General features: G+C 36.3%; 1 protein-coding gene and 1 long non-coding RNA gene across 4 annotated transcripts; one reads left to right on the plus strand and one right to left on the minus strand.

The window, feature by feature from the left end:
* Positions 1-2,614: 2,614 nt before the first annotated feature.
* Positions 2,615-4,408, minus strand: LOC106406656. Of its 2 annotated transcripts, XR_007325466.1 has the most exons (4): positions 3,686-4,092; positions 3,515-3,607; positions 3,044-3,419; positions 2,615-2,900 (listed from the first exon to the last, which is right to left on the minus strand). It is a non-coding gene; the product is annotated as an uncharacterized LOC106406656 (long non-coding RNA). The 2 variants fall into 2 exon arrangements; XR_001281591.3 differs by having other exon boundaries at positions 2,615-3,419; positions 3,686-4,408.
* A 160-nt stretch (positions 4,409-4,568) lies between these two features.
* Positions 4,569-7,612, plus strand: LOC125589279 (glutathione S-transferase T3-like). Of its 2 annotated transcripts, XR_007325465.1 has the most exons (3): positions 4,569-5,026; positions 5,120-5,188; positions 6,828-7,612. XR_007325465.1 is itself a non-coding variant. In XM_048761824.1 (2 exons), exon 2 carries the CDS (start codon positions 5,656-5,658, stop codon positions 6,487-6,489), a length of 834 nt encoding a protein of 277 aa, XP_048617781.1. In that variant the 5' UTR covers positions 4,569-5,026; positions 5,120-5,655; the 3' UTR covers positions 6,490-7,612. The 2 variants fall into 2 exon arrangements, 1 of the variants encoding a protein (XP_048617781.1); XM_048761824.1 differs by having other exon boundaries at positions 5,120-7,612.
* The last annotated feature ends 4,077 nt before the right edge of the window (positions 7,613-11,689 follow it).

Genomic DNA, 11,689 nt, shown 5'->3' on the forward strand with positions numbered 1-11,689 from the left:
AGTTATAGGGTATATAGCCAGAGGTTTAGACAAGGACTAAGCATTAGCAATAAAGATTTATAAAACAAAACCTTTAAAAGCAAGGCACAGTTAACAAAGCAGAGAAAAAAATCAGAAACAATAATGGTAATGAAAATGATAAGAGAGAAGGTCGAGTGAAAGCGAAAGGCAGAGAAGATCCAAGTCCTTTACAAGAGAACTGTTAATTCTTTTTTTTTCGTCAATGTTTTTTTTTATAAATTAAATAAATGGATCAAGCCTAGTAATCGGCTGAAGCTCGAATACAACAAAAAATGGCTTAAAACTCAAGAGACTACGGGCTAAACAAAAGACTAAATGAGCCCTCGGCCCAGACCCAGAAACCGGACGACCTGGTCGGATAGCAAGTCAAGGAGGCTAGATACGTGGAGATATCTGCTCCGTTCATGCGACACGCGTCGCAACCGTCTCAACTTAACAGTCTCCGCTTCTACGCCGCCGAAGCATCACCATCTAAACATGCGTTCGTCGGAGCTTGGAAACAGACAAGCCTCCAACGAACCCATAACCGTTCTTCACCGCACTATCTTCACGCCGGCGAGTTCCATCGATCACCGAGATCTCCACCAACTTTGAATCACTTCAAACCCTAGACAAGCGAACCGAGAACCACTGCTTTCTTCCCTTGAAAGTCGTCACCATCGCCAGAAAGCTTCATCGTCTAACGATATCTCATCCGCAGTGACCCAAACACCCACCTTAACGGCAACCTCACCGAACTTGACACAAATCGAACTAGTAACCTTAACCCAAAGGACACCGGGTTTCTAAGCGGCAGCGCAGAGATTTGCAAGCCTCCACTCTCCATAACTAAAAGCCGGCGAAGGCGGAGCTAAAGGAGACTCCCCTTCCCAGAAGCTAAAGTCGGCGACGGTGGATCTGAGTAAGCCTCCACCTCCTGCATAAAACCGATGAAGACGGATCTAGATTAGCTTCCATCTCCCGGAAAAACACCACAACTGAGCATGCAAGGCGCTCCCTCTCCACCGTGGACCTCCAATCGAGCGCGTCATTACTCCAAGAGCCGAGCCACTGTTAGAGATGGTTGCGGTACCAGAGCTCGGACAAGGCGGTCGTTGACAGGACGGCAGAGAACGGGTTAAAAGAAACAACTTCAGCGAAAGAGAAAGGGCTCTGGCGACGGCACGGACGCTCACGTGCTGGCCGTACGCTGGTCCCAAAGTAGATCTAGAGAGAACTGTTAATTCTGCAGCACCATTTTATTATTATTTGTTATAATAATCTCTTTCCTTAGGTTTATGAATTTTTTATCAAGTATTTTTTCTTCAAAAACAGTTAATTTATCTGTCTTAAAATATAATGTTTTCGAAAATATTAATGTTTTGAAATATGATATTTTCATATTTGATAAATTTTAACTTTAATAACAACTGTGTAATCAATCATATTTTACAATATGTTTATAATTGACTAAGGGGGGTGTATTGATTATGAAATTTGAAGTGATTTGATTTTTAATGAGTTTTCAAATGATTGTAAGAGAATCTGAGAATTTGGCGTGATTTTTGTTAAATAACTCTAGAATTCCATATAAAACCATGAGATTTGGATTTTTATTTTTATAACTAAAGAACTCCTCTCAAACACTCTAGAAACACTTAAAGCACTTTAAAATCTCTAACTTAAATTTTGTTCAATAACAGTGGATTTCAGAGTGTTTTATAAAATGACAAGTTTAATAACACTGGATTTAAAACTAGATTTCAAAGTATTTTTTTAAATCCATGTTTAAATAACAGTAGATTTGTCATTTTAATACAAATCAGCTCAAATTCCAAATTGAATACACCCCCTAAGTTGTTTTGGATTATATTTTTGATAATATTTTTAGATGAAAATAAGTTTTAGTCTCTCTAGCCGAAACATATATGGAGTAATATTTTTTTGAAGAAAAAACATATATGGAGTAATATATTTCTTGAAATTAATATATATATATTTCTTGAAAAGGAATAAAAATAAATGAATACGACGAGGAGATAGTTAAAAAGTTAAAACTCAATCTAACTCAAAATGAACATAAGCTTAATCGAGTGTAACTAATTAGTAATGTTACTTGATTAAGAACATTCAGAGAATTAATCAAATGTCACAGAACTCTGCAACTGAAATCTAATGGAGATATTTATTTCTAGAGTAATGAAAGGCGAGTGATGGATGCTCTTGCATGGCCATCTTTCCTTTGGACCACACTCATTTTGTACTAACATTGAAAGGTGAGGCATATCTACTCACTCTAAACCTATTCATTACAAAAACTGAAAATCTTGGTAAGATCCTACATATAAGCTGTATAGTCCTTTTCTTCTTTTTTAGCATTTTGTGTTGTGGACTTGCTTTTCTTTTGTTTGGTGATTTTCAGGCAAACAGAACCAAAAATAGATGTCAGGTCGATGACAATGACTTATGTAACTTTGTTTCTTATCTCTGAATCTTTGTGTGGTTTCCTTGAACACCAGCACTATTACCGATGTAGAAAGCATATTTGAATCAAATGTTGCATTTCCTACAAAGCCCTTGGTTCCAAGATTACACTTGCTTTTGTTTCAGTTGATTGAAAAAGAAAGTAAAGTTTTATAAATAAAGTAAACAACACATAACAGGATGTTTTTTTCTCTCAGGAAACTCCTACTTATGGGATAGTTTTGTCTTTCAGAGAAAGAGAAAGGGAGAAAATGATTAGGTTGTGAAAAAGACCCAAAGCTTCTTTGATCATGCTGAAAGAGTGAAAGTTCGATCATCCTCTTCACCGCTGCCTCCTGCTTCTAACGGTGGATCTTTGAGACTTTGACTGGCCTCTTTCCCATACTTGTATCCTTGAACTCAGTCTCTGCTTCAATCTGTATAAAAACCATTACTCAGAAATCAGAATTGAATAAATTCTATGATTAACATGCCCACATATTATACAGAGAAAAAACATCTGCACATGCTGGCAAAAAAAAATTGGAATGATCTAATTTGATGTTTCAAGGAGTCGTACCTTAACAATCTTCTCATGTGTTACTGCCTTACAGCATTTCCACTTTCCCTGTTATTGTCACATAGCGGTGGAGTATAATTATCCTTGGGACTTGGCACTATTCTGATATCGGCATTGACACTCTCAGCTTATTTTTCCATGGAACCTGTTGATGCTTGTGCTTTACCTTCTTCCGTTCCTACACTGAAACGAATTTCATACGTATATAAGTTTCACCTCTGTTCAAGCTCCATTTCAACCTCCTGCATTCTGGAATCTACAACAGCCTTCTTCTGATCATCAAGGTGCTTCGAACATTGTAACTGTAACGTGACTTAAACATGGTATCCCCACAGACCTAGGAGACTAGTTATCGTGAAGGCGTATATGCCTGCTCCTAAAAGACAATATAATTCATGACTAATAGAGGTGGGTGGGTGGGTATGTGTCTCTAACATAAGCTAAAAATACGATATAAGAAAGTTGGCTGACCTGCCTCGGTCACAAGTCACAACAAGCTTATCCTCAAGCTCATGGAGCTGCTTCTCCTTCATATCCACTTTTAGTCTTCATGGCCTAGACGTCCTGAAACAACAATTAGTTAATATATATATAGACCACCACATGCAGGAAGCGAAAAATAATTGCAACGAGAAACCTCACTTATGCTTCAAAGAAATGTCACTTAGCATATAAATGTTTATAGATTCTTCTTCTCTCTCTCTTTTTTTTTTAAATTCTGACTTAGCAATATCAATCTGGTGCTGCATCTCTTCTCTTTCTTCTTAATAATTATGTCCTCTATATAGGTTAATGCTTCTTTTAGCTTCACAATCTATCTTCTGAATATCGTTGGCTTCATCAGATTCAGAGGTAGCTCTGAATAGACCCTTTGGCGGCGGAGAAGGCTTCGTGACTTCGCCTGCGAAAGCTACGAACTTTCCCTTCCGATCGTTCGCTGGAAACTGTTTCCGTCAAAACCCAACAACTCTTTTTCCCTCGGAACACGCGAGCTGCGGTGGACTGTTTCACTCGCCGTAGTGGAAGCAGAGGGCATCTGCATTGGCGGGTCATGAGGGGTTCATGGGCTCGGGATCTAAGGGCCTTTCGTATTTTTAAAATTATAAAAAGCCCGATATTTGGTGAACCGGGTCGTCCGAATGATACCGTATGAGACGGGTTCACGCCACGTGGGAAGAGGTCATTGGAGGTGTTTTTTATTGTAGACGGAAGCGAAACAAGGGTTTCGCGATCTGTTTTTCATTTTGTCTTCTTTCTCATTTTACTCCGCCTCCGAGGTGATTTTTCCAACGACGGCGACGCCGGAGCTTTTGTCCATCTAATCGACGGCGGACTATCTCCTCCACGAGCTCAGGTGAGAATCGAGTATATTAAAGGTTTCATACAATCGATTTTGTGGTCCAAAGCGAAATCGATTTCCATTGTTTCGATCGAGTTAGGGTTCCAAATCAAAAAGGGGGTTTTCGATTTATGGTTCTAATTCGTCATGCGGTTTGGACTTAGGGTACTTAATCGAATTAAGAGGCTCGTTTTAGGGTTTTAAATCGTGTGATTTGTGGTACAGATGGACCCCGCAGAAGAGAGAAGAGAGATGAAGAGGCAAAAGGAGCACTACATCATGCTTCAATGCGCGGCTGATGCGCAATACGGGATTCCGACGAGGTGTCTGTGTGGTTTGCGGATCATTAATGAGGTTCGTGGGAAGGAGGAGTACGACAGCCTTCCTGGGAAGCGCTTTTTCACGTGCAAGAACTACGAGGTAAACGATTCTGAGTCCCCTTTCAGTTTGTATAAGTTATTTGCTTATGGATAGTTCTGATATCTATTTGTTATGTTGTAACCAAGGATGATGGGTTGCATTTTCGTCATCCTTGGGTGTTTGGTGTCCAGGAGGAGATCGAGAGTCTGACAAAACGTGTGAAGGAGTCCGAGGAGGTGATTCTTTTGATGGCAAAACTCAAGCTTCAAATTGAAACACTGGAGGTGAGTATGCTCCTATTTTTAAATAATACAGTAGTTGTGTCCTTTTACGTTGATGAAAATTCTGACATTTGTGAGTGTTTTCTTTTTTTCCAGGAACAGGTTCACGACCTCAATGTCAAAGTTCGTGTCCTACAGAAGGTCTGCTTCGACTAAAAACAGAAGGTACGCCTCAATCTCATGAAAACTGTTTGAGTGATTGTTTTATGTGTGTTGGTTGGTTTATGTGGGTTGGTTGGCTTATTTTAGTTGAAAAAACGGCAGTAGAATTTAATTTTAAATTGAAAAATAGGTAATTTTCAATCTCATGAAAACTGTTTAAGCTTTAACTGAACTAGAAATATAATTTTTCTTATATATATGATCCGGTTTGAACTTAGACTGAACTAGAAGTTTATCGACAACTATAAGTACAATGATTTGATGTGTAATGAATGCATACCTTTGGTGGTTGGTTGCTGTGATTTCGTTGCTTTGATGTCTTTGCTGTGATGTAGTAGCTGTGATGTAGTAGATTCATTAATTCTTACATTAACTATAATGAATGTTTGGTAGTTAGATTTAGTTTAATTGTTCTCTGCTAAAAGTAGTTTAAAACCATAGGACCTCCTCTAGAGAAAACACAAACGAAAATGGATCCTCTCTACGCTAACTCTACCGGGTTTGTCCACTCTCCCGGTTTTGTTAACCTCTCATCTTCACAGAACACTCAAACAATAGACGTAGAATCTTCTCAGTTCCCTAGCTTTAGTAGTCAGAGCTCTGTAGGTCCTAAGCCACTGGAAAGGCGGAAGTGGACGGCAAAAGAAGACTTGGTGCTGATCAGTGCTTGGTTGAACACCAGCAAGGATCCGATTGTCGGTAATGACCAGAAGGCAGGGGCATTTTGGAAGAGAATAGAGGTCTACGTTAACGCCAGCCCTCAGCTCAATGGCTGTCCTCCTAGAGAGTCTAGTCAGTGTAAGCAGAGGTGGGGGAGAGTGAACGACTCGGTGGGGAAGTTTGTAGGATCCTTTGAGGCCGCTTTGAAGAACCAAGCTAGTGGCCAAAATGAGAATGATGTAATGAAGGTTGCGCATGAAATCTTCACTAATGACCATGGGGCATTGTTCAGTCTAGAACATTGTTGGAGGGAACTCAGGTTCGATCAAAAATGGAGATCACATTACCTGTCCAAAGATGGTGCAAAGGACAAAGGCAAGGAATCTGCGGACAAGAGGAAGGATCAAGCGGAGGTGGTGGTCGAGGATGATGAGGTGCGGCCTCCTGGTGTTAAGGCTAGCAAAGCAGCGAAACGGAGGAAGCACGGGAATGAAGCAGCTTTTGATCAAATAAACGACATCCTAGCTGTGAAAAATGAGATATCGAAAAATAAAATCCTTAGCCGTCTCCTAGCCAAACCAGAAGACACACTATCTGATATTGAAGTCTCTCTTAAGAACAAACTCATATCTGAAATGCTTTGATTTGGTCAGTGGCTTGAACTTGTTTATTCATTTGTTCTGTGGCTTTAACTTGTTTTATTTGCTTGAACTTGATTGTGCCTTAAAATTGATTGTGGCTTTAAAAATTGATTGTGGCTTGAACTTGTTTATTCATTTGTTCTGTGGCTTTAACTTGTTTTATTTGCTTGAACTTGATTGTGCCTTAAACTTGATTGTGGCTTTAAAAATTGATTGTGGCTTGAACTTGTTTATTCATTTGTTCTGTGGCTTGAACTTGTTTATTCATTTGTTCTGTGGCTTTAACTTGTTTTATTTGCTTCGCTAACTTGATTGTGTCCTTCCTCTTTTTCGTTTTGCAGGTCACGGGCATCAAGTCACAAGTTTGCAGGTCACGGGTAGTGTTATGTTTTGTCTGTTTTATGTCTAGTTGCTCAGTTTGTTTGACGGAAAGTGTAGCATTTTCCTTCTGACTACACTTCTTTTTCACTTGTTTCACGGATGTAATGAAGACACCCACGGGTGTATGTACTAAAAACTTGGTTCACGGATTTGTAAACAAAACACCCACGGGTGTATTTCTATGGATGCTCTGTATATACTATGTCTTTCATTATCTGAAAAACTTCACAGCAGAAGGAAAAAAAAAACTATCATTCGCTAGTTTCTGGAAACCAAAAACATCAAAACTCATTGCCTATCTTTCTTTATCTTTCATTATCTTTGCAAACCATAACATTTTCTATCTCTCTGCAAACAATTTATTTCTCTGTTTCCAAAACAATTGTCTATCTTTTCACTTTCCAAAAATACCAAAAGTGTTTTTCTTTCCAAAATACTTGACCAAATTTACAAAAAACGGAAAACAATGTCGACCTCGTCAAGTGATGAAAGTGATGAAGTAGATGAAATTCTAAATGAAGCCTTTGAAGAAATTGTGGATCAACATGTTGATAATTTCATCGATTCAATCATTAATGTTCAAGCCAACACCCGGAATAGACGAGGTTATATCGAAAGAGATCGAGAACAAGGACAGAAACAGCTTTGGGACGACTATTTTAGTGATCATCCTACATATTCAGCAGACATGTTTAGGCGGCGTTTTCGAATGAACAAGCCATTGTTCATTCGCATTGTCGATCGCCTAAGTAATGAAGTTCCATACTTTCAGCAAAGAAGAAATGCTCACGGCAGGTACGGACTTTCTGCACTTCAAAAATGTACAGCGGCTATACGTATACTGGCATATGGTCAATCGGGAGATATGTATGACGAATATCTCCGACTTGGTGAGAGTACATCACGTTTATGTTTGGAAAATTTTACTAACGGAATAATACATTTGTTTGGAAATGAGTATCTAAGAAGACCTACACCGGAGGATCTTCAACGATTACTCGATCTTGGAGAGGCACGCGGGTTTCCAGGTATGATAGGCTCGATCGACTGTATGCATTGGCAGTGGAAAAACTGCCCAACGGCTTGGAAAGGCCAGTACACACGTGGTTCAGGGAAGCCGACAATTGTCTTAGAAGCTGTGGCATCACAAGATCTATGGATATGGCACGCATTTTTTGGCTTGCCAGGTACTCTCAACGATATCAATGTTCTTGATCGGTCACCAGTTTTTGATGACATTTTACAAGGTCGAGCACCAAAAGTTAAGTTCAAGGTCAACAACCACACATATCGTATGGCATACTACCTTACTGACGGAATCTATCCAAACTGGACAACATTTATCCAATCCATCCGACTTCCTCAAGGTCCTAAAGCAGAGCTATTTGCCGAACGTCAAGAATCCACCAGAAAAGATGTTGAACGGGCTTTTGGAGTATTGCAAGCAAGGTTTGCAATAGTTAAAAACCCGGTTCTACTATGGGACAAGGAAAAAATAGGACAGATTATGAGAACTTGTGTCATATTGCACAATATGATAGTAGAGAACGAACGAGGCAGATACACTCTAACCGATACATCTCAGTTCGAGTCGGGAGAGACAAGCAGAAGTTCCAAGGTGAAAAGTAGAACAAGTTTTAATATCGGTAATATGCTAGGCATTCGCAATGATCTTCGGGATTCAGAGAAACATGATCGTTTGAAAGCTGATTTAGTTGAAAATGTTTGGCAAAAATTTGGTAACGAAGATGAATAATATTTGTATGTTCAAGAATTCTCAAAGTATTTAATAATATGTTTTTGTAATAAATTTGTTTATGTAATCTATCTTAAAAAAAAATATTTTAAAAATTATTATATTTTATTCATGTATTGTCATATATTGAAAACTTTAAAAAATAAAAAAAATATTATTTTATTCCTATGAACCCCTTTTTCAGATTCACCAATGCAGCAGCACAATAGGTAGAAGTTCATCACTATTTATGGTCCCATCAAAAAATTAATAAAAAAATCTTATGAACGTGCAGATGGAGGTGTTATTAGAGAAGTGTTTCTCTTCGCACTCTTCGGTCGTTGAAGTTGCAAACGACAATATTTATTGGGCCACTTTGGGCTTTTCTTTTCCTTTTTCCTAACCCAGCTTTGAGGCTTCTATTCCCGCCCCCACATTAAACTATATGAAAACTCCTTTTTGAATATTCATTTATATTTTCAAATTTTATGTATTAACTTAAAACTATGTGTTCTACCCGCATGTGCGGACATAGTGTCCTTATAGATATTTATCTGTTTATAACTATTAAATCAAAAACAACATAATAAATTATTAATTATGTTTTTAAAAAGATAAATCAAATATTAAACTTTATATTTTATAATAAAAAATATTATTTCAGATAAAAAACACAACATATTTAAGAATTATCTTATGTTTTAAAAATATATTTTATTTTTTGAGAATTTTATTATATTTACTTATAGTGAATTATCAAATATAACATATAAATAAAATATTATTAATATATATTCATTAGTTTTTATCAAAAAATATATATTCTTATTGTTGAGTTAAAATTAAAAAAAAAAAATTCCCATATATTTTAGAAAATATATTTATTTGTTTGATTAGCATTTAATTATAAATTGTTTTATATCTAACTATAAATTTTATAATAAAATATTATTTTCAGATAACAACAGAATAAATCTAAGAATTATCTTATGTTTTAAAACATGTTTTTATTTTTGAAAATTTTATTATATTTATTTATAGTCAATTATTTAATATAATATATAAATATAATAGTATTAATAGAAATTCGTTTTAATTATTTATATTTTAGATAATTCTTAGTATTATTAATTTTAATCACTTATTTAATCAGATATGTTTTAAATTCGTTTTTATTTTCAACTAATTTATATAATTTATTCATTAAGGGTATAAACGATTTATTATTAATATTAATCATTTTTTTAATCAGATAGATTTGAAATTCGTTTTTATTTTTTGACTAATTTATATAATTATTCATTAAGGGTATAAACAATATTAATCGCTCTAACTTTTAACGTGAGAGTTCCGCTGCAAAATTTTACTTCACAAATAATAGTATAGATAGATAGATGTTTATCTCCTTTATTGAATTTCAGAACAAAAAAAAAAAAATCAATAGGCACAGTGTTACTTTAACTTGTTAGATACATGATTCAACTTGATTAGTTCATAAGAAAGCAATTTAAAAGCGATAAGCATCAGAATTGAGACTGAACGCTTGCCTTGTCATGATTGTGGGTTGACTCGGTTGTGTTTTGCTTCCGAGATCGAAGCAATTTCACGTGTATACAACACCCGGTTTAGTACGGCCTCACATACTTAAAGATGTTAATACTCTAATAGATATTTCATCACATTCGACAAAAAAGGTAGCAGGGAGAAAAAATATACATCTCTTATTTATTAAATTCATAACAATTAGGAAAAAAATCGAAGATATTTGAATGGTGACTAAAAATTGAAAGGAAAATTGAAGTTTGCTTTATTCTTTAAAAATTACACAATTTATCTCATTTTTTTAGAAGATTATAAAAATATATTTTCATGAAATTTGAAAATAACAATAAATAATATTATTTATTTATTTCTATTATTTTTCTTTTTCATTTTACTGTTTAACGTACTATTCTCATCAAGTTAAACATAGATTTGTTTTTGCATTGTTGGAGGATCTTCGAAAACACTACTGTAGAACCTAAATTCTACACTAAGCATTTGATAGAGATCAGGGTTTGATCTAGGGAAGACAAATGATATAGGCAACGATATCTTTAGAACACAACGATGTTAAATAATTTCCAGTAGTTGAAAATAGACTTTATTGATGAATAAGATCGAATACAATGAATTGAATTAGATCGAGTGATACAAACGAGATCGGTAAAGAAAGAATCTAAAAGTGGTAAGACAACAAGATCGATGTAAGTGTGTAGCTCTCTCTAGGGTTTTCAACGTGTCCTTCTATGTTTCCACTCCTCTTCCTTTATAGTAAGTCCACTTCGAGATCTCTGTGGTAGCTCCGAGATCTCAGCTTTTTGTTGCACGATCTCCGCGACCTCGGCGACTCCTTCTCGAGCTCGTATTCTTGCTACGGGCTCCGGCCCTTTAAGGCCCATGCCTTTGATCGCGGCCCATTATGGTATTGACCAAAATTGGGCCAACAACTACTACTAGTGTTACAATACATAGGCTTTGACAATATCTTTTGTGGTGCATGTTTACTTGCTCTCTAATGACAAGTCTCAATAATTTTAAGAAACAGCTGTAATATATAAAAAAATTCATAGAGTCATGCACTAACAACAATTCATTTTGAAAATCTATTTACCCTCTCTCGTTTCGGAGACTCAATCGGCATTTGTGGCAGGGCGTTTGATCTCTGATAATATTCTTATAGCTCAGGAAATGTTTCATGGATTAAGGACAAATAAATCGTGTCAAGAAAAGTATATGGCAGTTAAAACGGATATGAATAAAGTGTACGATAGGATATAATGAGAATTTATTAAAGCTTTACTACAGAAGATGGGTTTTCATCAGCATTGGATTAAATTAATGATGGAGTGCATATCCTCGGTTCAATATAGGATTCTCCTAAATGGCCAACCACGAGGGCTCATTGTACCACAAAGAGGTTTACGACAAGGAGATCCGCTGTCCCCTTATTTATTTATTCTGTGTACTGAGGCATTGATTGCAAATATCAGGAAGGCGGAGAGAGGGAAACAATCAACAGGAATTAAAGTAGCCAGAGCATGTCCA

This window comes from Brassica napus, chromosome C6 (assembly GCF_020379485.1).
Source record: "Brassica napus cultivar Da-Ae chromosome C6, Da-Ae, whole genome shotgun sequence".
NCBI lineage: Eukaryota > Viridiplantae > Streptophyta > Magnoliopsida > Brassicales > Brassicaceae > Brassica > Brassica napus.

What these genes read in the sequence shown, in the direction of transcription:
- LOC125589279 (XM_048761824.1), top strand. Translation starts at nt 5,656, where the DNA reads ATGGATCCTCTCTACGCTAACTCTACCGGGTTTGTCCACTCTCCCGGT.